The sequence below is a fragment of the Primulina huaijiensis genome, chromosome 11 (assembly GCF_012295235.1).
Source record: "Primulina huaijiensis isolate GDHJ02 chromosome 11, ASM1229523v2, whole genome shotgun sequence".
In the NCBI taxonomy this organism is placed as follows: Eukaryota; Viridiplantae; Streptophyta; class Magnoliopsida; order Lamiales; family Gesneriaceae; genus Primulina; species Primulina huaijiensis.
Window position 1 is genome coordinate 21347449 of NC_133316.1, and position 17320 is coordinate 21364768.

A 17320-nucleotide genomic window follows, 5' to 3' on the forward strand; every position below is an offset into this window, starting at 1 on the left:
GTTTCAAGGGAAAGGAAAAAGTGCATTGAAAGATATTGCTCATGTTCATCCGAAAGAAGAAGTGTCAATGAGGAGTTTGCCTCTTTTTCGACAATCATTGATGATTTTTCTGATAATGATGCAATGCGTGATTGTGGTTTGATGTCTCCAACTAAGTGGTGGGTTATCCATAGTGCTTCCACACCAACTCTTAAAAGTTTAGCTTTAAAGCTACTTGGGCAGCCTTCTTCTTGTTGTGAGAGAAATTGGAGCACCTATAATTTCATACACTCATCGAAGAGAAACAACGTAACACACCAAGAGCGGAAGATTTGGTGTATGTTCACTACAATCTTCGTCTTTTATCTAGGAGAAGTCAACATTATAATGAAGGAAAAAGAAAGATGTGGGATGTTGGAGCGGATGCATTCGATTTCATGGACATGGAAAGTGGTGTTATCCTTGAAATTGCCAATTTGTCTCTTGATGAGCCTGAATTGGAGTCAGTCTTATTTACTGATTAAGGCAATGTTGATGATTTGACCGATATGGATGTTTGATTTCTTTTTACTTGCTTAAGATGGATTTGGTGTTTTATATTTTGTACTTATTATGATTGATGAAATATGACATCAATCTCTATAATTGTCGTATCCTAGCCATATCGTATCTTATATTTTCAAAATTTGACGTATCGCCGTATTCGTATCGTATTCGATACAATACATGTACCCGTATTTATGCAACACAACCCAAAAACAAATATGCATATTATGATATTGAATTAAAGAAGTCCATCATCCTCGCCAAATTAAATGCTTAGCTCTCAGAGAAACTGTATTCACAATGTGACAAAGTTCTTCCAACAATAATTAGCGGTACTTCTCTCTCACCCTCTCAATAAGACAAAATAGCCATACCGCATGCTCATAGCAGCATAAATACCAAGGAGCTGTGCGGAGATCAAGCAGTCATACTTACACATTATGGATATATTCTACCTTGTACAAATGACCTATGGCGTACAAGACAAGCCATAAGTTAGCAGCACAAAAGCATTTCCACCATCCAAAGAGCATACAAAGAATTATCGGAAATAGTAGCTACATTCAAATGTATTACCAAAAACTCATTGGTGTGAATTAATCGACCAGGAAAAAATGCTGCCTTTCCAAAAAGAACCTAAAAACCAAGACAAAAACACTGCTATGTAAATAACTTACATACATGGGGCACATAAATTCATATTAAAAAATCAAAGATAAAACTTCATTCACCATGATATGGTGATTGATTTCGTCGGGAAGTTTCTGTACAAGGTTTATGAGGTTCACGTTATCGTTGATGAAACCCTTGAGTTGGCTTAGCTGCTGTTTGCGTTCAGCAATCGTCTCCTCCACCAGTTTTGTGGCTTTCTGAGCTTCCTACGCCGGGAAAAGGGACGATAGTGGCGTCACTATCCCCTTCCTCTCCGATGGTCTCGAGTCCATGTAGCCTTTCAACAATGCCGCCGGTTTAGGCCCTATACAAACCTCAAGTAGAACTAACAATTTCAAGCTCGAATATTTGGTAATTTTAACTGATTCTGAATGCTTATGCAATGGAGTAAAACAAAAACACTCCTACACTTCTAGAAATCAAAATCAATCGTAATTAGAGTTGGCGGTGAAATTGGGGCTTTAAGCTGGGAGAGAGCAGAGTGCTCATCAAACGTGGAGAGATTATTTTGATAGGCCTTGATGGGCCGAACAGTTTCTTAAATATATATATACTAGCCATCGAGGCACACATGTTGCATGTGTCATGAATATATTGAGCTAATATATTAAACATGATATTACAACAGCATGACACCGATATATTGATTTTTTAGCTTGAATGTATTCCAATTCGTCAATTTATAGATAGTTCATGTATCAATTAAGTCATTTACAATAATTCTTTAATCAATTTACTAATTTATCAACACTTCGTGTATTGAAATAAAATTTATTCATTAATAAAATAGTAAAATTACTTTAATATTTAAAAAAACATTTAATAAATTTATCGAGCATAATAGCAGCCAATTTTGGATCCCAACTCAAAAGAAAAAGGCCTATATCAATTTGATGCTCACACAAAAGGAAAGAAAAAATCCGGGGAAGGAGGAGAAGTGGGTGTTCTCCTTTCTTGTTCAAGTGGGTAAACTTTTATCAATTGATAAGCTGCTTGAGCGGTGTCAGAAAAGTGGATTACCGAGGGGTGAAATTTCTTTGAAATTGTCACAGTGCAACCTTTATGTTACATGTGAGCCATGCATAATGTATGCAACAGCTTTATCAATCATTGGTATAGCAGAACAAATACTTTGACATTTTTCTTGTTGTTTTTAGTGGTGATCCTTTTGATAAGAATCCAAATTTACATTAAATATTTGTAACTTTCAAGAAAGAAAGACATGAGAACCCATTAACTATATATTGAGACAAAAACATTTGGAGCATCAAGTGTGATGAATCCAACACACAAACACATGCAGTAGAACACCAACATAGAGAGATCAATAAAAACCTACACAAATAAAATAAATAAATTGGCAGTGTTGGGGTGAAAGCACATTTTATAATAACTTGGTGGAAATATAATTAACTAACATGGGTATTTGAGAAAAACTCTTATTGTTCTTTCAAATTCATAAGCAACCATACATAAGATTTTTCTAAAAAAATAAATTCTAATATTTGAAACACTGCTAAACTACAAAAGAAAATCCGCCAAGAACATCATTTTTATAAAGAACCCAACTTTACATTAAATATTTGTAGCTTTTAAGAAAGAAAGGCATAAGAACCCATTAACTACATATTGAGCCAAAAACATTTGGAGCATCAAGTGTGATGAATCCAACACACAAACACATGTAGTAGAACACCAATATAGAGAAATCAATAAAAACCTACACAAATAAAAGAAATAAATTGGCAGTGTTGGGGTGAAAGCACATTTTATAATAACTTAAGTATGGGACGCAGATAGAAAAAAACATCAATTGTGCAAATACCTAAGCGTCAAATATTTTCTTTCAATCGCGAACTAAAAAAAATATCATGCATCATCATGATATTTTTTTTTCAATCATCCGTTTAAAAATGAGCAATATGAATAAAAAGTGTAGAAATAACGGTTTCGATCTAAAGACTTAAATAATTAAACTTCATATCTTTAAAAGAGGGAAAAAAAAAAAAAACCAATGAAAATCATTAGTTGCAACATCAACCAAAAATCTATACTCTCCAAATACTTGGTCATCCATGTTTAAAGAATGAATTTTAATTGTGATTTCAACCGCAATAGAAAGTTTGTCATTTTAGGCAAAAAATATTCCAGAGACATATAAAATCATTAGTTTCACAATTGTTTGAAAAAAATGAAGAACTTCACTTTGTATTATTGTTTTCCATGTGTTCAACTCATTTTCATTAGAACAACTTGATAAGAATATCAAACCACATTATTGTAAACACATTCCAGAGACTAAACCAAAGTATCATGGGTAGAATAAGAAAGTATATGTTCTGCGGCGGCTTCATTCATCAAAGATTTAGATAATCAGTAGTGTTGTGGGGGTGTTTTTATTTATATAGGAAGAAAAAGAAAAAGACGATGGGGTTGATTATAAAACAGCCAAGACACCGTCAATTTTTATGTGGTGCTTAAACTTAATCAATATCGTATGGAGTTACAGCGGCGGTTGGGAGAAGATGAAGTGGTTTTGGAAGAGAAGAGGCGGAGGCGGAGGGGAGTTGACCAACAATTTTACATCCGAGCCCAAATGGCTAAACAAAATGGATAAATCCTTAGATGCTACCTGTAGTTAGATTCAAAGTTATCAAGACTCAGTTCAAAACATTGGCGTAGAAATGAAGGCAAACCAAATAAGATACCTATTCCAAATATACTGTAAACTGATCGAATTTTCGATGTCTTCAACGGGCTGGTGTTTTTGTTGTTCTCTGCACGAAAATTGTTTTTGCCCTTCCAGAAATGTTTGTAGAATATTTATGCTTGAGAAACATATTTAACCTAGCTCTGAAAAATGAAGAAAGGGGAGTGGAGTTTTAGTCTCTCTTCGTTTGGGACTTGGGAGAGAAGAAGATATTCTGATTAAGTTGGAACTCTGAACGTGAAGAGGTGGATTGAGGGTACGAGGTCATTAACCACGGTCCGTAGACAAATAAATAAAGCAGGCTTTGTGAATATTATTTGATGGGCCGAGATTAGCATATATAAAAATAACAAGTATATGGGCCGGAGTTATCAAGCCCGGTCCTCAAAAATTAAGGCATGCGTTGTATAAACTATTAGATGGGCTTCGATAGACAACCCCCGATCCCTGAAATATATATAAAAATAAATAAAGTTGTTTTCAAAAATTAAAAATTAAGAAATAGATATCTATTTATTAAGTTTTCTCATGATAGAACAAAAAATTGTCTATTTTTCTTTTACTATATGTAAAGCAAGTTTTCAATACTTATAGCCCAATGGATAGAAAATTATTTACTAGCCAGAAGGTCTTAAAATCAACCGAGTGTATTTTATTTAACAACTCTCATTCCATCACTAGTAATATATAATAGGCCGGTGTGTGACTAGGGGTGTCAATCGGGTCGGGCGGGTCTGGTTTCGGGTCAACCCGGGAAATTTTTTACTTTTTTCAACCCGAACCCAACCCGAAAACCCCCAACCCGAACACGAATCCGTCTAACCCGACTCAAACCGTCTAACCCGCCTAACCCGAATTTTATTTTATTTTTAAAAAAAAATTGGAAAAATAAAAAATAATAATAATATTTTAATTTAAACACATAATAACAAATTTTCCGATTTAAATTTGAAAGTTTAATTGTAGAAAATTAAAAGTATATTTACTAAATCAAATAAACAATTGTTAAAAAAATAAAAAATATACAAAATAAAATTTAAATGATGAAAATTTATCATATAAATATACAATAAATATTGTTCAAACATACAATATATAAAAATATAGGTAATATTTTCAAAAAAAAAAAAGTTTTCGGGTCAACCCGTGACCCAACTCGAACCAACTCGAAACCCGTCTAATCTGGTACTAACCCGAACCATCCAACCCGAAAAACCCCAACCCGAACTTGATTTTTTTCGTGTTGGGTCGTGTCGGGTTGACGGATCGTGTTGCATTTTGCCACCCTTACGGTGTGTCAACCCCGGTCCCTCCAATATATATAACAAAAAAAAAACATATGACCAAATACCTAATTTTGTTTTTAGCAGCTAAAAAATATGGCATACTAAAGAAATAAATAACAATAAACATGAGAGAATACTGACGGATATATATTATTGTAATTTTAACAATTGCACTAAATAACTTATCCCAATCAAATATATTTCATTTAACAATTGCACTAAATGAATATATATCTATTCATTTCTTCAAAGAGTAGATATTTCATCTCGAATGACAAAACCAAATAATACCATTTATTTTGTTCCCATACCAGATGATGTGTCCTCACATGTGGTAGGATATTCTATCAATCACAGCTCAATGTATACCGTTGATAACATTGACTAAAATGGACGACTTACTACTGTCCGTCAGATTATTGCTGCGATTTTATCATATTCTCCGCAGGGTGTAGGCATGACTTCCGTTTTCCCCAACAAAGACGCACGAACTCTACCAACCAATATCTCCCACCGTTTCGAAGCTCCGAACTTCATAGTTCATATTTCTCAATGAAATTTACACGTACAGAAGGTGCATGGACCATCAATTTCAGATGAAAAGGAAATAATCTTTTTTTATGATAACTATTGTGGAATGAGTGTTTTTTGGTTCAAGAATTGACCAGTGGAGGCTCAGTTGTTGAAGCCAAAAAGAGACGTTGGTCTTTGATACTATAATTCTTTTGGGTGGTTAAGCTCTCTTTTTCAAGGGAATTTGATCGGTGTGTTACTTCTTTTATTGTTGGAGTTTGTCTGTTAAACATTGTTTGACTCAACTTTAAGCAAAAACCTACCCGTCATTCGTCTGAAGAAAGTATTTTGATTTCATGGTAAAACGGGCTTCATTTCTTTATCTGGGTATTGCCGGAATCAGCTGAGGGGAAGAAGTTGAGCTGGTCTTTGTGATGGGTCCGATGATATGTTGGAAATTTTCAAGAACTTTGTTTCTAATTCTTTTTTGGTGCTGGTTTTCTTTGCTGGTGATACGCCCTGTAAATAGTTTGAGGCCTTTGAGGCAGAGACCTCGATCCTGGGGAGATGAGGTTAGTATTAAATTGTTGAATGTTAAATTTGGCTGTTTTAGACTTGTCGACATTGCTAGTTTTTTTATGCGTAAATTAGAATTGTAGTGTCTTTTGTAATCTAGGATTTAAATTGTTGATATGTTTTGCATGTGTAGTGATATTTTATTTTATCAAGTGTGGTTCTTTGGTAACATCCGATATTTTTTTGCATTAGCATTGAAATTTGATTTTATCTAGTGTGGTTATGAGATGAATTCGAGTAAATTTATAATCATATTATGGTCGAACAGCTTGAATGCTGATTGGTGGCACTTGAAAGTGGCAATGTAGTTTGCATGTATGTTTTCTAAAGAATATTGGGGTTTTAGTGTTTGATGGATTGAAAAACGAAGAAGATCATGCATAAGCAGAACGTTATGCGTGTTTGGGGATATTACTTATTTAAATAAGCATGTTTGTAATTTGTTGGAGAGAACAATTAATCTGATCATATAATGTGGGATGAGAGAGAATTCTTCACGAGGCTTGTTGTCTTCGGTAAAGTCCAGTAAGCACACTTTGGGGCTTACACCGTGCATCTCGCAAATTCAACGGGCCATAAAAATATATAATAAATTGCATTTATTTAGTTTACTTCCATTCTCTTGTAAGAATTCCAGAATGTGTAAAAAGAATCGGATTTGTTGAACCAGCTTAGTTGTGGACACTGTATTGTATTCTTAGTTGCTATGTCCTCTGACCCCTTTCCAGGTCTTATTTCAGAACTCAAACTATTACGTACGGTTTTTTCTCTGTGTGTGTGTGTGGGTGGGTGGGTGCTTGTCTTCTTTCACTCTTTGCCCGAGTTTTTAGATGCCTGTTTCAGGTAGAAGAAGAATGGTTCATTTCATTTAGTCAAGTAGTAGAGGACTTTTATCCCACCCCTCCCCTGCCTTTCCATCCCCCCTCCCCCAAATGAAAAGAAAAAGCAAAAATATGTGTTCTAATGTTTGTGGCCTTTTGCTTCCATCAGTGGCTTCATGTAGGCAAGGAAGAGCGTGAATTGGATCCGTTCACTTCTTGGAACATAACTGGAACTTATCGAGGTATGTTACTTACCTGCTTATGCAATGATTCGGTGGTTTTTCATGTTACGATTATTTTATGTTGAATAATTCGCACTTAGTTTTGCTTGTGGTGATTTTTTATGCCCATGAGCCCTCAATTCAGTTATGTTTGGTGATGCCCTAAATAAAACATATATTTATCATACCTAATAGATTGTGCTGCTACCGCGTTCCTTCTCGATCCCTGTCATGATGAGAAATCAGTTCTTTCTTTTCTTGATGTACGTTATAATCAATTGCCTTGCCAGATGGTTATTACAATCCACATCTAATATGCTTGAAAAACTTGTGTGATTATTATTAAAAAAAATTGAATCATGGAATCTTTCTGTACAAATGTTTACTTGAACTTCACTGAGAAAAAGTTCGAGTGAAACAGTTACCTTAAGAAAACACTCTCTTGCATTCAGTGCTTTTGTTTGTAGGTTGCAGCCATATGTATTATTTCAATTCTACTAAGTGATGAAGTTCTCTGTTTAGTTGAATTTTCTAAGCATCTTAGATGATTAGTGCTCAAGATCAGGTTGCAATCTCAACATAAAAGCAGTCAATCATATTTGCAGTACTGCTCTTCAATTTCCTTCACAACTACCTCAGCTGGAAGATTTAGGTGCTGATGATAGCGAAAAGAGAATTATCTTGCATAAAAGTATTTCTACTCACGTGGAATTACATGTTCTCGTGTGTAAATTGTATTTTGAGGCTAAGCAATATTTTGCCTGTCATCACTACAGAATCAGGCTTGCTAGTTAGCATTTGAAAGTGCTAGTTAATGATAATTTGGCAGAAATTCTTTCTGGTACAGTTCTTTGATCTGGTTTGCCTTAATGGACACTCAGGAGTTTGGTAATTGGAAATGCTGAAGCAAACACTCTTCATCTCCTTGAATATTTATGGATCCACTTTCCTTTTGATATGCTTACTGTAATTTTTTTTATATGCATGATACGTAGGGAATTGGAAGTTCCAAGATTCCACAAATAATTCTTCAAAGTTTCCTGATTTTGGGAAAGCAAATGGCAATGTAGTATTAGAGTTGATCAGTACTCCGACAAAACTAAATGGTGTACACTATGTTCAGGTAAGGGGGTTGTTCTTCAGCTTGATGGCAATATATAACAGGAAAGTGATCAGTTATATGTTCTCTTCTTGTTTTACTGTTGTTGTTCTAATTGCATAAATAGTCATTTCTGACTAATTGACTGCTCATTGAATTTGGAAATCTTCTAGTCGCCGGATTCTTATGACAACCTTGGAAAAGAAGATTTGCATTAATTATTTTATGCTATGGGATCCTATCTCTTGTATGAAGTGGATAAACACACACACCTGCACATACTTACAGCATGCTACACATAAGACTTGCTGAAGCCTATGATAAACCATGTTCTAAGTTATCCAAGTGCAAGAATGTGTAATGATTGCACCCGAAAAACTCAATCACTCTCTTGCAAATTTGAAATGCCCATGTGGATACAGGGTGCTGCTCTTTAGTTTCACAGCGAAATGCTAACCAAGATACACACAAGAGCACAAAATGCTACGACACATTGTTGAAAGGTGCCTGGTGATAATTGGATGAAGTTGCTGCTTCTTCAGAAACATATTCTGTTATTATATGCTGCTTCACTTGTGTTGTTGCATCTCCATCCTGCTTCCCCGGAGAAGCAATTTTTCTTAACTATGTGAACAAACACTATTAACTTCAATAAGTCTGCCATGTATGCATTGTGTCAGCTGGTGATCCTGATGAAACTATTTCGTCATTCAATTCTTTCTGTTGTCACTAGAACTTTGAAACAGTATATTTTTGTTATTTCATCGAGTTGGATATAACTAATCGGGGAGGTTTTAACTTAAAAAATCACGTTGATTCTCAAGTCTCTATTTTTCTAATTTCTAGAGAACTTTTTTCTCATTATATTTTCTAATTGTAATTGTAATTATAACTTTCATGGTGGAATGGACCAGGGGGTTATAATTTTCCATGACGTGTTTGACAATGAACATGATGCTGGAGGTGCTCAACTTAGGGTAGAGGGTGTATATATATGGCCTTTCAGACAACTACGAATGGTAGCTAGCAGGTAGTTTCTATATTGCTTTATTCTAATCAATTAAGATTTTGTTATCTGATTATTAACTTCATAATCTTTTGGTCTTGTCTTATAACTTGTAAAACACATGATATGACGTAAAGATGCTCAAGGTAGTATGTAAATTTTTTTTATACATGATATGGAGTGCTATGCGAGTTGGTTTTGGTAAATTTCTGTTTTCTCTACCTTTTAATTTATGACCATTATTATGGTTCATTCATAAAAAGTAATTGCATATATTCTGTTCTTTCTGTTGTACTAATGGTCCCTCTTTTGTTTAGTTTCAACTATTTTGTGTCTATTCTAATGCTATCTTTTGGTACTTTGCAGTGGAAAACAGGGTGAGTTTGGGCAAGAAGATGATTACATACTATCGAATCCTTATCACTTGGTGATTGCAACTTTCTCTGTTGATTTTATCCCTTCTTTTTGTTGTGTAGTGATCTATTTTATGAATCAACTTAGTTATAACTTCTTATGCTGCTTTTATGCATAAATATTTCTTTTTGTGCATAAACTTTGCCATAACTTCTTCGGCCACGTGCACAGATTGTTTTCCATTTTGTAAATTTTTCTTTATTTAGTTCCTTCCGGGCCTGGACACTTTAGCAGTTTTTGTTAATATGGTACTAGTTTTGCTAAGCGATTGGCTTATAGAATATTTTCTGAAAATAGCAATTGATGGCTAGTTGAGTTTTCTGTTACATTATTGATATAGGTTCAATAAGATGCCCGTGGAAATTATGTATTTATTATCTCATGAATTTTCCGTCCTTTTTTCTTTGGGAATCGCTTCTAAGTTAACTTTGTTAACACCATAGATATTTACCATCACAATAGATCCGTGTCTTTAATTTTCATTCCAGGCTGTCCGAGTCAGTAAATATTGGATAAATTAGGCAATGTATCTTTTGAGATACTTTTCTTTTTTATTTAACAATAAAGAACCATACTGCAGTATGATTTCCTTCCTTTTGAGCTTCAAGCTCTCTTCCTCAAAATTATTTAAGAATTCATTTAATCCAACAATGCCAGATTACTCCTTGTTTTTAATGGTTTGGGCAATTCTTTTAATTGTACATGTTACCATAAATCTCTAAATTTGATGTTTGCTATCCATCTAAACTCTGTAATAGGTTAAACTGGGATTTGTAGTAGAAAGTTATGTCTTGAGATGTTGGGTTAAGAACAGGAATGAAGTCCGACTGAACATATGCAACAGTAACACTGACGAGACTGGCTGAATATTTTCCTGTTGCTGTTAGTTTCCCAGAAGAAATGTTTCCTGTCCTTGTGCTCTGAGTATCTGAATGTTCTAATGTATGAGTCTGTGTGTTTGCTGGTGCCAAATTTTACCATTGAAAATGTTTTGTTCTCTGAAAAGCCACTGCTTCGCAATGATTTTATCTGGAGATTCTTTTATGTTATCCTTCAACGTATTCAACATTTTTTGTGCCGGTGCAGCTTGGAGTCTTCTCCTCCCAGGTGTTTCAGGAGTCTCCTCGAGAAAAAATTTGGAAGAGAAAACACTGTAAAATTTTAAAATTATTTATTTCCTAATCCATAAGTTAAAGTTGATTCTCTCCTTTTGAGCATTTCTGGTTGTGGTCCTATTGCAGCTCCCATCTATAAAATGGAGAAACATTGTAACATTGAAATTGCTGCCCAAGTTTCTGGTGTCTCTTCCAGCCAAGGTAATATGCTTTTCAAAGCATGTGGATTATTGATTCTCTCTACAGATATTAACCCTCAGTGGTATTTGTCAGAATTTCTTTATGATGCTGTTTTGTTTTTTCTTCCTCTCTTCATGCATTCATGAATGCAATTACATTAATCAGTAAAAAGATGCCAATGTTTGAAGTTGTGGTCAATGGTGGTCAATGGTGTTATTCATTTGCTTATGTAGCATATATTTAATATCGACTAAGTGAATGGGAAGGCCCTTCGGAAAACTGAGTATCGTCTTGCCTTTTAACATATTTTCTATACTTTTCGTATTCAACAAATCATGTTAGTTGATAGTTGAGAATGAATTAATTTCATATTAATCCTGCAAACCTGAACTGTTTTCTATTTTGCATGTCTGCTTGTTCCTAAACCTCTTCACACACAGAAGTTGGTATTTCCTCGTGAAAATGATAATGCATATGCAATTTACTTTGATTTAAAGCATCTAATTTGAAATGGAAAATATTACCTTGTTACCCCCATGTTCACGAGTCATCAATCTGCTCTAACATTTGATCACTCTATTTAAACATATGATGAATAGCTGCTTTTTGAAAAGAAAAATGGAAGGAGTGTAATATATTGGGGCCCAAGAATGTATTTCTGGTAAACCAGTTTCTAGAATTTATGTTGATCTTTTTTTTGTTTAATCTGATTTTACAATTCACATCTTTATGATTTAAAAGGTTGATCCAAAATTTAATTTGTAATTGAGTCGATGTATTCAACTTATGTTCTTATTGATATGTTTCTTTTCACTGTATATTATACACTCAAGGGCCTATACGCTTTCCTTATTATTTCTTCCTGTTGTTGCATATTAGAAATTTTTGGGCGTCAAGTGATTATTAGATTTGATGCTGCCTACTTATCTTTTTGGGAGGCATTGTGTTTTTTTTTTTTCTGTAAAAAATATCATTTTGACTTATGCCATTTTATTTTCCTAGATGGAGATCATCATAGATATCATCTTGGAGGATTAATGGAAAGCCCTTCAGTGGATGACAATGCTGATTGCTTCTCACCCATGCTCTTGAATGCGACTTCAGTCAATATTGAAGTCTATTACAATAAAGCAATTAACTATACGTTGATGGTCACCTTTGTATCCTTGTGGTTTTACCATATTTTTCTTAAACAACATATTACTGTTCTCTTCTGGAAAAAGTAAAAAATGGTCATTATGTTTTCTGATTTTCTCCCTTCTTTGATTTATTCCTTAACCTTCTGATGAACTAGATCTCATTTCTCGAAGTTCTTTTGTTAATCCGCCAAATGGAACACAGTAACACTCAATCTGTAAGATTCCCTGTCAACATCTGTGAAAATTGACGAGAAACTGATTGCTCACAATCCAGAATTATGTCTTTTCTGCTGAATGTTTCTTGAAGTGGTTCCAAGCATTTGTCTCACAATCTTTTCCCAGGGTGCTGCGAAAGTTTCACTTCCGATGATTGCACATCAGGCTATAATGGATGCTTATCTTTGTCTTATGCATCTTACAGCAGGCATATTAGTAGGTATGTTGGCATAGGAGCCATTTTTAAATGCTTAAATATTTGATTTGATGTGTGAATGAATATAAGTTTCTTTGAAAAAACCAAGGAAATTTTTTTTCCAGATAAACGTGAAAACACAGTTTTGAAAAAACCATGCTTGAGTTTAAATTTACCTCACTCAATCTGTACAAACAGAGACATCTTTGTTTTGAAGGCACTGAAAACCTAAGTGAATTGATGTCGAAGTTGAAAAGCTTGGAAGCACCTCTTCGAAGTAAAAGTAATTAGGTATAAGAAGTCACACTTTCCAACCTTAGGTCCTGATTCTAATCCTACTGGAGCTGGTTCAGTCTCATTTATCTCAAATGTGACGGGGAAAAATAGTTAACGGACTTGTATAATTTTATTATCAGAAAATTGGGTAACATTTGATGGTAGTTGGAGTTCTTTATTTTGTATGGGTCAACTTTTGATTGATACTATTCTATTATTGTACATTCAAAGAAATGTGACAGCATGTGACACTGGCAGTGTAGATTTTGGATTTGTCTAGTTGCAGATGAGTTTTAGTGCTTATCCTCGTTGTGTTGATGAATAGATGAAAGGTTTTTAAATGTATGTTTTGGTTTGTTCTTGCTTTTAATAGCTTTGTACTTAGCCATTGCATTCTCTGTTACTCTTCTGTATTATTCTTTTGTTTATTATGTTGTTCTATATGCATGATATAAAAGCTGATTCTTCTTTGATTACAGAATCTCTTTTTAATGCTTTTGCCACGGCTGCATTTTTCAAGTTTGTCGTCTTCTCAATATTTGAAATGCGATACCTCCTTGCCATATGGAGGGCGAATAGACCACTGAATAATGGAGAGAATTGGGAAACAATGAGGCGTGAGCTTTCAGTTCTGTACAGCCGTTTTTGTATGTCTCCTTTTCTAATTTGCAGAGCTCAGTATCATGGGTTAAATTATTTGATTGGTTATCTATACTTGAACATGTTATGTGGTGGTTTTAGTATTGATGATGTAATCTTGAACATGTTATGTGGTGGTTCTAGTATTGATGATGCATCAAACACATGGCGTACAGAACTAAAAAGAATATGACAAGTCATTTATTTTGTGTTGATATTTTACATGATAATTGAATGTTTATCATCCTTTTTTTATCTATCAAACCAGATGAAAGAAAACTGCTGTTATCAGATCGTAGAATAAGATAATAAAATCTCTTTCGATGACATGGATCCATTTATTCAGACTCGCTATTTAGCCCTCTACAGATGGATAGTGTGGTAGTTTTATGGTTTTGATCTGCCAGAGAAAATCTTACCTTAATTTAGAACTTTGACAACTTATAACACCTTTGTGGGGACAATTTCACCTCTCTATTGATAACCTGGCCACTATAAAATTTCATGAACAACTAAAGTCAATAGGAAATTTCAAAATTGAATCACCTTCCAAGATCCACACTGTTAGTGATTGATAGTGCAGAATAGGTTTGTAGCCATCATTTAATTATTTTATTGAATGCTAAATATTTGGTCTTGTGTTTTTTGTTTGAAGACCTTGCACTGTATCTGTCAACATTGCTTTTGTTGGTTTGCTCCATTTTGCTTAATGTCCGGCTTACTTTAGCATTATTTCATATTGTATTGCAGATGGAATCCTCTTAGGGGGCATTCTTGTCATGTACGAGTTCCATAGATTTTTGCGGTTTATTCTCCTCCTCCTCCACTCTTTCTGGATACCACAAATAATCACTAATGTATCTCGTGATTCAAGGAAACCATTGCATCCTCATTACATCTTAGGGATTACGATAACTCGTATCGCTATTCCATTATACGTATTTGGTTGTCCCCATAATTTCATGCGAATAGAGCCCGACAGAGAGTGGTGTATTTTTTTGACTATTTATATGGGACTCCAAGCATTTTTTCTTCTTCTGCAACATTATTTTGGATCTCGATGGTTTATTCCTCGTCAGGTTTGGTGCAATTACACTCCTTTGAACTGTACATTTTTTTAGTTTCTGTTTGCTGATGATAGTGTTGATTACGTTTTCGCATAACTTCCAACACTTCTATTGGGTGGATGGCGATGGTAGCCCCGCCAACCCCACCCCAAAAATCCCCCTTCACATACGATTAAATGTTTCTTTCAATATTACGCGCACACACGAACGCAAAATCATGATTTCGCCTCCCTGGTCCCCAAACTTTCTAATTTTAATTAATCCTCGGTATGTATAGTTTCTGGCTCTCTCACTATGTCGAATTGGTGAACTAGTTTTGTGTTATATTGCTCTATTGTGGTCCGTAGAAAAGCATTCCCTCGTTCAAGTTGAATCCCCAAGTCAAGAATATGCAAGTTGTCAACTATAACGGCTGATCCACTGTGTTCTTACATTATGACCGCAGATTTTACCTGAAAAATATTGCTACTATCGGAGGTTTGATCAGGGTTCGATTCCTTCCATTGATTGTGTAATTTGCATGACTGCCATTGATTTCAGCCAACGAACAAATGATTGCATGGTAGATATCCATAAATCTTCCTTTTGTTTTCTAGAGATGACAACTTCATTAACTTGTTAGTTTGACCGACTCCAAAATGTTCGAAGGTGACTCCATGCGATCATTTCTTTCACTCGGGTTGTTTACAAAGATGGATGGACATAAAAATGGAGTGTCCAACTTGCCGCCGTCCTCTTCCTCCTGCCTAGAAGCTTGTATACTTTCTTTAGAGATCGACACAGCCCTTGCTACGGTGAGATCTTGTTTTGTACTCTTTTGTTAGAGGTTATGATTTTTTGTTTCTCGTTTCCGAACTATTTTTCTTACTTACATGCTTTCAGGAATCTCTGACCAGAAGTCATTGAGACGAGCTGACATTCATAGCTATGATGCATGTGTATAAACTCGCTCTAACTAATCTTTCTGCACCACCATTTATTTGGCTTTGAAATGAAAGCATAACAGGCAAATAGACAATGCCTTCGTTCTTGCGTGCTTAAGAAAAAGCCAATTCACGTCTGTATGTATGTACCATGTATTTCTTCAAAGAACCATGGAAGCAACATTTCTGGTCACCCGCAGAAGCTTCCTGCCTCTCCTTTGTGTCAATAACGTCGAAGAATCAAATTCTTTTATGTTGTATTTGTATCGAGTCATTTATTAATATGATTCCGATTTATTTTTATTGTTAAATAAAGAAAACTTAAATTCATCCTATATTTTAAGGAATTGAAATTTATTGTGATTGGAATATTTTTAATTTAAATAAATACGAAGATTGATTTTAAAAAAAAAATTGTGTTAGTTATATTTGTTTTCCTAAAATCAAGACAAATTTTATATCGCACTTATATATTTACTATTTAATAATGCATGAATTCTATATAAAAATTATTTTTATTATTTTAATAAGTTGACTTAATATTAATACACTTCATTTTATTTATATACAAAATCTAAATAAAAACTGTAATATTAGCAACTTTTAACTTATCAACAAGACTCACTTTCTATTCCCAACTATCGTCTATCCATGTATCTTTCCTCGTCAAACTATATATATTTTTTCATTTTTTTTCTACATACCATTTTGTTTTCAAAATTTTCATGTAAATAAAAGTTGGATTTGAATATTAATTTTTCCACGTGTATAATTTTTTTGGTTTTGACTTTATATTTACATAATATTTAATATATTAAATAATGTATATGCGCTGAAACGAATGTGTAGGACATCTAGTATTAATTATTATATTAAATAATTCACATCAAATTTCTAAATTTGAAATGAAGTTTGGAGTTATAACAATTATATTTTTTCAAATAAAAAAAGAAATTACTTATAATTGATGCACTAACTAAGTTATTATAAATGGTATTTTGATTTTCAATTTAACATATTTAGATAAGTTCCGCATTAAAAACAGTTGTTAATCTATCTGCTAACAAAAAGTACATGTGTTATATTATATTATTGATAAAAAAAAAAAAAAAAACCTGAAATTTTCTACATGAGTGTCTTAGCCAATGGAGTATGTTAGCATTTGATCAAACACCAGGAATTCGATTACTTCTACTAACATCTTCTCCGACAAACTTGTCACACATAATTTGTCCATTGTAGTATACTTGACTAATGTGGTTTACAAGTTATCGCATTAGTTCGAGGGTTAACTCATTGTACTTAACATAAAAAAATACGAAATACCTAAACCATATTTAATATCAGTGAAATGGCAATTAACTGAACCGACATCTAAAACATTGGAATATTGTATGTTTTGACTTCTTCAACGATTACCCATGAGACAGTGACACAGCTAGGGTTCATATCGCTTTAAGGAGAATTATATTCCACTCCAGGAGCAACTTCTTATTGCTTGCTTGTTTGAATTCATCGAAGTCAAACTTAGCTCATATGTTCCAAAATGAGATTCATGATATCCAAATCATACGATCCTAAATTAGTTTTCCATCTACGAGATGGTTCAATAAAATTCGATAGCAAACGCTTGCTACCAATATTTGTCGAAATTCTACAAACCTAAAACTCAAAGTGGAACATGTTAATGTTATTCAGTTTGATCGAGTTCAATTTAATTACAACC

At 34.0% G+C, this 17320-nt stretch overlaps 1 protein-coding gene and 1 long non-coding RNA gene across 3 annotated transcripts; one reads left to right on the top strand and one right to left on the bottom strand.

Annotated features, from left to right (window-relative positions):
* Nucleotides 1-789: 789 nt before the first annotated feature.
* LOC140987498 (uncharacterized) lies at nucleotides 790-4159 on the bottom strand. Its single transcript, XR_012177141.1, has 3 exons — nucleotides 3906-4159; nucleotides 1257-3829; nucleotides 790-1161 (listed from the first exon to the last, which is right to left on the bottom strand). It is a non-coding gene; the product is annotated as an uncharacterized lncRNA (long non-coding RNA).
* Nucleotides 4160-5630: 1471 nt separating this feature from the next.
* Nucleotides 5631-15896, top strand: LOC140987129 (transmembrane E3 ubiquitin-protein ligase FLY2-like). 2 transcript variants are annotated; one of them, XM_073455534.1, is made up of 15 exons: nucleotides 5641-6278; nucleotides 7273-7345; nucleotides 8320-8447; nucleotides 9338-9453; nucleotides 9796-9856; nucleotides 10930-10996; nucleotides 11085-11159; nucleotides 12141-12298; nucleotides 12433-12492; nucleotides 12620-12713; nucleotides 13445-13612; nucleotides 14355-14683; nucleotides 15117-15233; nucleotides 15320-15465; nucleotides 15554-15896. In XM_073455534.1, exons 1-14 carry the CDS (start codon nucleotides 6141-6143, stop codon nucleotides 15419-15421), a joined length of 1686 nt encoding a protein of 561 aa, XP_073311635.1. In that variant the 5' UTR covers nucleotides 5641-6140; the 3' UTR covers nucleotides 15422-15465; nucleotides 15554-15896. The 2 variants fall into 2 exon arrangements, with proteins under 2 accessions (XP_073311636.1, XP_073311635.1); XM_073455535.1 differs by lacking the exon at nucleotides 13445-13612 and having other exon boundaries at nucleotides 5631-6278.
* Nucleotides 15897-17320: the final 1424 nt, after the last annotated feature.